The sequence below is a fragment of the Pteropus alecto genome, unplaced genomic scaffold (assembly GCF_000325575.1).
Source record: "Pteropus alecto unplaced genomic scaffold, ASM32557v1 scaffold101, whole genome shotgun sequence".
NCBI classification, from domain to species: domain Eukaryota; kingdom Metazoa; phylum Chordata; class Mammalia; order Chiroptera; family Pteropodidae; genus Pteropus; species Pteropus alecto.
The window spans coordinates 3,563,871-3,574,283 of record NW_006432945.1 but is presented as its reverse complement, the minus strand read 5'-3'; the positions used below and the strand labels follow the sequence as shown (position 1 = coordinate 3,574,283).

The window sequence follows — 10,413 nt, the reverse complement described above, 5'->3', positions numbered from 1 at the left end:
CAGTCTGGACACATGAAAGAGTAAAGTGGAGGCCCTCAGAAATCTCTCCCCGAGGAGCCCGGAAAGGCATAAGGTGGCATTTCTCAAAGTACGTCTGGACCCAACTGTGTCATAATCTCCTGGGAACTCATTAAAAATGCAGTTCCCATGCCATGTTCTAGAAATATCTGGGACCCAAGAATCGGCATTCTGAACGGTCACCCTAGGAGATTCTGCTGCTTAATGCACAAATTCTCTTGGGTGTGGCTTCTATTTATTTTAATGAAAGACAGTTTTATGTCAAAGAAATTCATTTATGCTATAAGATCTCCAGATGAGTCTGAGCCTTGGCACAACTGATGTTTTGGACAAGACAGTTTTTTTGTCATGGGCGGCTGTCCTGTGCATCGTAGGATGTTTAACAACGTCCCTGGACCCCAGACAGCAGCAGCATCTTACGGCTGTGACAACAAAAAATTTAAAAATATCTTGACATTGCCAACTGTTCCTTAGAGCAGGTGTTCCCAACACCCAGGCCATGGACCAGTACCGGTCTATGGCCTGTTAGAAACCTGGCCGCACAGCAGGAGGGGAGCGGCAGGGGAGCCAGCTGAGCGAAGCTTCATCCGAAGCTTCCGGAGGGGAGCGGCAGGGGAGCCAGCTGAGCGAAGCTCCAGCTGAGCGAAGCTTCATCCGAAGCTTCCTCGGTATTCGCAGCCGCTCCCCAGCACTAGCATCACCGCCTCAGCGCCACCTCAGATCATCAGGCATTAGATTCTCATTAGAGCACTGGTCCCTGATGCCAAAAAGGTTAGGGACCACTGCCTTAGAGGGAAACATCCCACCTCAAAGTGGATTTCCTTATGAAAGCTGGCCTGAGTCCAGCGTGTTTGGGGCCCTTCGCCATCCCTGGGAAGACCTCCAGGCCAGGCCAGCTCACACTCTCCAGGTTGCGGTGCAAAGCCAGTCCCCTCCTCCATCCTTCCTCGTTATCCTCCCCATCTCGGCCACAGCCCGTGGGTGCCCCCTGCTGCCCGGGCCCCTCACAGGCAGAGGAGACAGAAAGCAGGACCCCAGAAGGGTGGCACACACTGCCTTTCACACATGGTACTGAGGCTCCAGGGAGTGGGCATACGTGGAAGAATTCTCCTTTTGCGAAAATAAGTTTATTTTTGTGCTTATTCTAAAGCAAAGATGGTCACAGTAGGAAATCCGGGAAGTACAGAAAATATGAAGAAGAGATGAAGGTCACTCCTAATTCTTCCACCCACAGAGCCCACGTCGAGCTGCAGGAGGCTTCTGCCTTCGGCTGTTTTTGCTACCCTGGCTGGCGTGCAGGCAGGACACCCAGGTGGACAGAACACTTGACCAAGGACAATAAAAGGTATTAGGCCTTCCAGGTTATGAGTCCACGGGTGACCAGAGGCCTAGGCAGCCTGCCGTGCAGGAGACTTCGCACCTGCTTGTCTCCCCCCGCCTCACCCTCCCGAGAACCTGTTCCTGCGGATGGAACATCAGAACTCGTCCTTTATGTCAAAATGGGGCTGGTCTTCAGGCTTGAAATCCAGGTTGGGGCTGCCGTCCTCGTTAAGAATTCTTCGAGCTGTGTAGCCGACAATGGGGTATTTGGCTTTGTACACTCTGGTGAAGATGTCATCCAGGGACTTCAGCTCCTCGGCTGTGAGGCCCGTCTTGGGGAGAAAAGCCCAAGAAATGAGAAATAGAGATGAGTGACTCATGCTTGGCACTGGCCTCTCGCCACCCCTTACTCCCCCCAAACCCCTAGCGCAAGAGAAAAAATACCTTAACAAGCCAAATAATAGACAAATGACTTTTCAAGAGACAACCCTGTGGGGTGGGGGTGGGGGGGTGATGTGGGCAGGGAGCAGTGGCTTCATCATGTTTTGCTATTTGGCTGATGTCGGAATTTTAAGACCAGAGAACACCCAGCCTGGGACGGGATGGGGGTGCACGCATTGATCCCTCTCTTCTCTACACGCCTCGTGTTATAGATTTATATACCCTTCCCCCTCCTTAATTTCTTAATTTTTTTCTGTAATGTTGTGGCTTAAGAGTTTAACTCATCGGAGCATAGTTGGGGTGAATGCCAGCCCCTCTGTTGGGATTACGTAGACCCTGAAATGGTTTTATTTGATGCTATTTTCTCTCTCACAGAAATATGAGGATGGAGGAGACTCTGCTTTGCAACCTCATTCATCCCCTGAGCTACCAAGAGTGGCTTGGGGTCTGGGTCTCAGGACAAACAGATCTGGAAGAGGCTGGGGATGCTGGGTGCAGACTGTAAAAGGGATGGAGCTGCCAAAGCAGGTCGCAGCCAAACGGGAAGCTCACTGAGTTTGATCACAAGTTTGCAAGAGTTTGGACTTGGCTCCATAGGCAATGGGGAGCCACGGAAGGTTTTTGAGTAGGAGATCTATTTCGAGAAAATAATTGGCTGACACGTGCAAATAGGCTAGTTAGGATGCTTTGCCGTCACCCAGGGGTAAAAAAAGGCCATGGCAGAGGGGGTGGGACATTTTGACAAAGGCTTGTAATCCGGCTCACAGTGTCATGGGTGAGGTCTGCGGGATCCAGAGACATCTTAGCCACCCCTCTGGTGGAGTCCTTCCCAGTCAAGGCATTGTAGGGGGCTCCCCGTCCATAAAACTCTGTAGTGAGAAGAAGGAGGAGGATGTGAGTGTGGGTGTGCATGCAGAGCACCTAGGAGACTGTGCATGGCAGGGAGAGGGAGGACCCAGCCCGATCCCCAAAAAGCCTCCAGGCCTGAGAGAGGGAAAGCGGTGAAGACATGAGGTCCATTGAGCCAACCCAGCCACCAGTTTGGGTCCCACTAATTCAAAATACGGAGTAAGTTGCACATGCTGGGCTGAGAGGTGATTTTTTTAAAATACAGAATGAAAAGAATCTCTTTAAAATATTTGAAATGCAAACAAGAAAAATATTCAGTCTTCTTAAAAGTCGGGGGAAACCAAGTCTATTTCCGTTCAACACCCTTTGTTTGATATCAGATAAACAATGAACATTACAATACTACCTCCATGATAGCATCTGTAGTTACCAGTAGGGAAACTATGAAATGGCATTAAAATAGTCTATAATGTTCTATGATCCCAACTCTTTGCTAAGTGATACTTTTCCTTTCCCTGCTTCTACTTGGGTAAATCATTGAATTTGGATTTGATTCAGTAGCCAACGGGGAGCCATGGAAGGCTTTTGCAGGAGCGTGACCTTATTAGAATAATGAAGTACAATACTGACAACGATTAACTCCCTCGGGGGGAAAAGGACTTGCCCAGCAATCCCTCCCTCTCCTCACCTGTCCAGTGGCTGCCAAGCTCCCCAGAAATAAGGATTCATAAAGCCAATCCACTTACCCTTTCCAGAAGTGACATCGAACACCACTCCCTTCACCGCCATGTAGATGGGCTGATCTTCCTAGAAAGCGGGAAAGAAACTGTGAGGAGGCGAAGAGCCCAACTCTTCCAGCTCAAGGTAGTAAACCCTCCTCCCACCATGGGCTGTGCAGAGAGCAGAGGGTGAAGTCGGGAAGCAGCCTCCCCTCAGCAGGTCCTTGGGGAGCTCGCCCAGACCTGCAGAATGTCGTGTCCGCTCATGAAAACTTGGAAAAGTTACAAAGTATCACCCTAAGTCCACGGCAATAGTTTTCTTTCTAAAAAAATCAAATGGTGAAGCAACTCTATGCAGAAAAAATTCAAAAGAATATTAAATGATGAATTATTTAATTCATCCCGAATTTTCTTTCAGATCGCCAATATACATCCATGGATGTAATCAATATTAAATGATGAATTATTTAATTCATCTTGAATTTTCTTTCATATCGCCAATATACATCCATGGATGTAATCAGTGTAAATGATCTATTTTATATTTTGCTTCTTAGAGGTAACCTTACTTCATATAAATGTTTCTATGTATTGAAATAACCAAAATGGCTGTCATTCAACAGCTGTATTTTGTATTAGTGATACTGTGTACCTGTTTGCTTAGCTATTCTTCTTCTATTTTGGATATTTAGGTTGTTTCCAGTTCCTTAGCACTATAAATGGGAGCATTATGAATATCTTTCTAGAAGTTACTTTCTAATTTGATGAGTTATGTCCTTAAGGCCTATTTTAATACGTGGAATTCTTGGGCCAAATGTATGAAAAATGTAATCAATTTATATTTTTTACCAGTTTGTCCTTCAAAATAGAATTTACAGCGCTAGAAAAATACAAGTAACGCTGTTTCCCCAGTTATAACAATGGGTATTATCTTCTTTTTTTTGCGGTATTTGTGGGTATACAGTGTTACCTTAATTTCCTCCCAACAGAATAACACAAGAGCAGGTGGCATGCATTTTCTAACTTCCATCAAATCAGGCTCAGGTTGAGGTGACCGGCACAGTTCTAGGACACACCAGACCTGGTCTTTCCTTTGTCTCAGCCCCATTGGTGATACACGGACACCAGCCAAGTGGCTCACAGGCCAGGGTGAGGGTGAGAGTCACTGCTGGTGTATAAGCATTTCAATATCTCCAAGAATATGCTGCTTGGCCTTCTCTGAGGCTGGCCTTGAGCTTCTTGCCCTCATGGAGCTTAAGGTCAAGTGTCTTCATGACCACATTTAACAGATAGAGGACCTGGGGCTCGAGACATGAAGCAACTAGGCCAGAGAAGCATATCACGCTGTCACATAACTTCTTAGGCCTCAGTCTGTCTGTTACTTGGGGATAACACCCACCGACCTCGCGGGAAGGCTGACGCCGACGGAACAGTGTACGTGAGCACACGGCAGGCACAGCCTAGAAGCCCAGTGAATGGCTGGTTTTTATTATTCCCGGATCAGCCCCTACAGATAGTCCCCGGAACGTCTGTTATCTTGGTGGACATTTGCTGCACCTCATCTCATTTTACACGGCACAACTTATCCGGCCGGGAGATGGCATTTTCCTCTGGGCTGATTTCCTGCTTTCCTGTCACTATGATTATTTGTTCCTCAACTTCAATGTTTATCAAGTTATGTATTTATATCCATTTAAAAAATACGACAGTTACAATTTTACCCACGGAATGTTGTCATGTTTTCCATTCTGTTGCTTTTTCTTTGATATTTATTACTTTTCTGTGTGCAAAGAGCCACATAAACCTGATGTTCAAATTCATAAGCTATAAAAACATGTTTCTTATCAGTAACACACTCCATTTCTTCAACAGTTAAATATTTATCTCCTCGCGAAACTACATCAAAGGTGTGAGTACTAAGAGGAGCCATAGCAACGAGGGACAAAGGGACACTGAGCACCTATCACATGGGCATTCTGGGGGGAATGGCCTGTCAGTGTAATGCCAAGTGCGTGCTGGTGGCCGAGTTCTTATCGTGTGGAGATGGCTGTCCCGAAAGATGGCAACCGAGAAGACAGAGGGTGGGTGGAAGCCTTGGGGACATAGACGCAGACTCCAGAATAGAAATGTCCACCGAGACACAATACAGAGACCCGTGCCCAGCACCAGCTTCGCACATGGTCCCCCATCCCCTCATCCACCTGGAAGGACAGACACATCAGGTGTCCTTTTTATCTCACAGCAGGTCAGAAATAACAGCAGGAGGTCTGTCTTTTCCCAAGAGACCAAAAGAGGAGCCACCAGGGTGCTGTGGTCCTAGCACAAGTTTCCAAGTCAAACAGGGCAGGGTTTTTGAGCTACCACTTATAAGCTGTGTTGCCTTGGGCAAATTAATTAACTTCTCTGTGCCTCACCTTTCTCCTCTGTAATCTCTCTTAACCAAGGCAAGAGATATAAAGCACGTAGCAGTTTAAGGAAATAAATGTTAGTTTCCCTTTTCCTTCTCTAAATTTTTACAGTTATAAAATCAAAGAAGAATCAGGTAACCAAGTGGAAGGAGATTTTCCTAAAGGAAAAATAGGAAAAAATGTAATTCCCAAGTGACCAATAAGGACTCCAGTTAAAACTGGATGGGGCCTTGAAGATAATCTATCAAACACCTTCATTTTGCAGGTGTGGCTCTCCAGGTCCACGAAAATTACGAAACTTGCCCAGAATCACAGAGCAAATTAGAAGGAGGACGGGTTCCAGAACCTGGAGCCTTGGAACCGAAGGCTCAGTCCACTCTCTGGCCGGCTCCATCAGAGGGCACACAGCACGGAGGACAGCACACTTGCTGGCAACCAGGACAGGGTGAGTGTATACCAGGAAATTCATCCGAAAGACCCAGGACCACAAGGAAAGACACAGGGAGCGGGTGAGGGGGGCCCGATGAAAGGGGATCAGGGACCCACCTGCATAAACGAGGCCAGGTTTTCATCTTTCCTCTTGGGCTTGCTTACCATCTGGCCTTCCGCTCTGCCTGTGGTCAGGCAGGGCCAGTAGAGAGTGCCATGTGTGCTACCGTGACAAGGGGACACAAGAGCAGCAGGGCAGAGGGAGGGCTTCTTCCAGCATCTGGGAGGGAGACCTGGAGCCTGGGGCCGGCAGGAAGGCGGGGCCCAGCAGCCAGCTCGATCGCACCCTCAGACCCCGCACCAGGGACTTGGGCAGAGCAGAGACGCTCTCAGTGGCGACTCTCCTTAGGAAAGGAGACTGCTGGGGATGTTCCCAGAACTAAGTGGGCCTCCAAGGGTCTAAGGCCATATTTTTTCTAATTGCAGTTGGCATTGGTAACCTACTAGTGGGTCATGAGATCAATTTAGTGAGTTACCAACAGGTTTAGAACAAATAGAAATAGAAAAAAATGTTTAAAACAGAACAGAAAGTAGAAAACATCAGAGCGCATCACACATGGTAAGAATAAGCACCGTTTTGGTGAACTTCATGGAACTTGCATTTCAGTGTGGAGTGAGTATACTGGGGTAGGATGCAAAATATATTCTTTACACAGCCAAAATGTCTACAAGCCACCTTCCCACTATAGAATTAGAGAGGGTGGTTTCGCCTCTTTATTCACCCACCTGGATCCCACAGCCTTCACTGTCTGTATACTCCTCTCGTCTGTGCAGAATGATCCTTTCGGAGGAGGAAGTACAGTCCCACCCTTCACTATCGTTAAGTTTTAGAAAAGCAGAAAACAAATGTAGCCGTGACCCCCCCTTAGCAAAGATTCCAAGGAGAGACAGTGACTGAGCGCAAACACATCCTGGGCGGGGGGCGGGCACTCTGAGGATGCACCGAGGAGCCTGGATTTTCAGCTCAAGTAGAGCTATCTTCAGACTCCCGTGTGGGAGGGATTCAAGGAGCCATGCTGCGGATCACTCTGAGGACCTAAAAGGCCCCAAAGGAGGAAACCGGGTCAAGGCCTTGTGCCGTAGACCCAGAACACAGTACGGTCTGGGAAGGGCACGCAGCCGGAATCCTGTCTTTCATGATTTCCAGTCTGAAGTTTCCACTGGGGACCCCACGCAGCTCCCTGTACGGGTGCCTGAGCTCTCACCACAGACCGCACAGCTGACCGTGGGACGGGGTCAGGTGGGCCTGCCCTGGCTCTCATCCAAAAAGGTGATAACAAATAAGATAATCACTACATATTTCAGAAAGACTTGTTATACAGGTCCGCAGTCCCATAGCCAAAACTCTTGGGGGTTGACTGGGTTTTAGAATTTAGTATTTGTCAAATTTTAAAAAGGTGTTATGGGGCACATACCATAACACTTACAGGGTGTCCAAGGCAGCACCCCGTGATCAACTATATTACTATTTCCACAGAAAGGCATGAACATGAATATTCACACTGAGTAGGATAACTGAAGATTATAAATAGACTTATGTCAGTTCCAACAAGTTTCATCACCGAAGGAGTTCAGATCAGGTCAGGTTTTGCTGTCAAACGACATATTTAAAAAACCTTCCGGTTTTTAGAGTTTATTCAGTTTCTGAATTGCATAAGATGACTGTGGACCTGTTATACTGCCTCTTGCTTATATTTTTAATAATAAGCTAATAAAATAATAGCAGCTAAGATTTATTCAGGCTTACTCTGCTAAGACTACACCAGGTCTGTGCTAAGCATTTCGCATATCATCATTTAATCCTCAAAGAAGCCCTATATAGAGTAGGAACTCGTATAATAGCCATTTTGATGATCACTTATATGTCTCAATTTGAATAGGCCACAGTATCCAGTTATTCAACCAACACTTACTGGAGTGTTGCTGTAAAGGTATTTTATAGATGTGATTAACATCTACAGTTAGTTAACTTTATGCAAAGATTATCCTGAATGACCTGGGTGGGACTTGTCACTTCAGTTCAAAGGCCTTAAGAACAGAATTGAGGATTCTCTGAGGAAGAAATTCTGCCAGTGGGCTGTAGCACCAGCTCCAGCCTACAAATTTTAGACTCACCTAGCCAGCCCCCATGATCACATAAGCCAATTTCAACTGCCCCCTTCCCACCTTACTCTCTTCCTTTCTCTGCCTACAGACGTCCTCTGCGTCCCATACACCAAACATTCTTTCCTTAACCTGTTTCCATCTCGAGCTTCCCTCTCTCCTTCCCTCGGTTAAGTATCGACCAATAACATCAGCATTAAAAAAAAAAAAAAAAACAAAGACCTTTTCTCAGTCCTCATTCTGCAGCCTCTGGCACTGCTGCTGCATGTACCCTCTGCTTTGATCTCTCTTCTCTTGGGTTCTGCACCCCCATGTTCGAAAATTCACTAGAAGGATTCAGAACTCGTATATAGTTGTGCTCAGAGCAGGACTTACTATAGTGATGTAGCAAGGATACACAGCCAGACCATAAAGGAAAACGACACGGGTGGAGTCTAGAGGAATCCGTGTGAGAACTCCCCCATGCTCTCTCCCTCCTGCGAGGGTCACACAGAGCGCACTCGCCCTCAGCAACAAGATGCAACAACATGTGTGCCATGTGATTACCCAGGAAAGCGACTCAGAGCCAGAGGTGTTTACTGGGCCCTGGCCATGCAAACCCTCTCTGCCTGGCAGTGTTCAACATAAACACACTGTCTGTACAGAGAGCCCAGACTGCGCCACCCTTATCTGTTAGGGAAGTGTGGGACACCCTGGAAACCCAGACACCAGCCAAGAGTCACTCTTGTCAGCAGGCCTTTCTAAGGAGAGCAGGCCTGCTAACTCTTGTGCACAGATTCCCTAACCCTGTACCATCTGGTTCCCCACTGCCCCCAAGGATAGTGTCCCTTGACATCTGTCACATCCCTGTCTTCCTCCCTCTGTGTTCTAAGCCAGGGGTCCCCAAACCCTGGACCAGGGACCGGTAATGGTCCATGGCCTATTAGGAACAGGCCGCACAGCAGGAGGTGAGCGGGAGGTGAGCAGCAGGAGAGAGAGCTGAGCGAAGCTTCCTCTGTATTTGCAGCCGCTCCCCAGCGCCAGCATCACTGCCTCAGCCGCACCTCAGATCGCCAGGCATCAGATTCTCATAAAAGCACCAGCCCCTGGTGCCAAAAAGGTTGGGGACCGCTGTTCTAATCAACTCAAGCTTCTAACCAAACTTTCTTTACAATGATGCCTACACTAGCCTAAGGGCCAGCTTTCTAGATCCCCCTTGGCAAACTTGGTCTGTCTGTGGCTAGTTAATTTCAGGGGGGAGCCAAGACCAAAGGGTTTTAACAAGAGAACATTCCTCATTCTGCCGCTAAGTGGTGGCAGCCTGTTTCCTCATGTATAAAAGCAGGTCGGTTCCTATCAACTCTAAAATGCTATGGGACCATGGTTTCCTCACACAATTGTTCCACCTCCCGGATCTAACGCCAGCTGCCCCCAGCCCTTCTGTGCAGAATCTGGTCCCCGCACTCAGCAGCCATCACACTGGGTCACAACTGAAATAGACAGGTGATTGTAAGGCGTTTCCTAGACACCTCCAGACCACTGACTGATGTGGGGGGTGTGTGTGGAGGGGGATGGGACCTGTCACCTCTGATCTCCCCTGTGCACTCCCCACAGCTCCTGCTCAGCCCCAAGGGCACAGTCATGAAAAGCAGGTTTGAGAAGCTGGCTGCAGAGGAGACCTGGGAAAGAGGGCCAGAGGCAGAACAACGAAGAGCAGGGAAAGCCTGGAGAAACCCCGGGCGTCCCCAATTCCTGCCTGACCCAGGCAGCAGGCTTTACTTCCCTCCCCTCACCCCCTGCCACTCCCCTCAAAATGTAGGCAGAAGTGTCTGCCCCGAGATGACGCTACTATGAACCCCCAAAAAGATCTGAGGTTCCAGACAGACCACCAGCCAAAATGCATCTCAAGGGGTCAGTTCGCGGGAAGAGAGTGGGCAGGCAGCACGGGCTGGGGGATCCTGGCTTAGCGGAGAGGTGGAAGCGGGGCGCCCCGATTGCCGAGGACTCCCCTTTATCCCTGGGCTGCCATGGGGCCTGGAGCGAGGAGGCCCGGAGGCCCGGCGCCCAGCTCGGAGCCCGGGCTCCCC

The 10,413-nt window shown here is 48.4% G+C and overlaps 1 protein-coding gene across 1 annotated transcript; it reads right to left on the bottom strand.

Moving 5' to 3' along the window:
- Positions 1–1,123: 1,123 nt before the first annotated feature.
- On the bottom strand, positions 1,124–3,535 carry NENF (neudesin neurotrophic factor). The gene is made up of 3 exons (XM_015586177.2): positions 3,375–3,535; positions 2,545–2,648; positions 1,124–1,670 (listed from the first exon to the last, which is right to left on the bottom strand). Exons 1-3 carry the CDS (start codon positions 3,415–3,417, stop codon positions 1,494–1,496), a joined length of 324 nt encoding a protein of 107 aa, XP_015441663.1. The 5' UTR covers positions 3,418–3,535; the 3' UTR covers positions 1,124–1,493.
- Between the last annotated feature and the right edge of the window lie 6,878 nt (positions 3,536–10,413).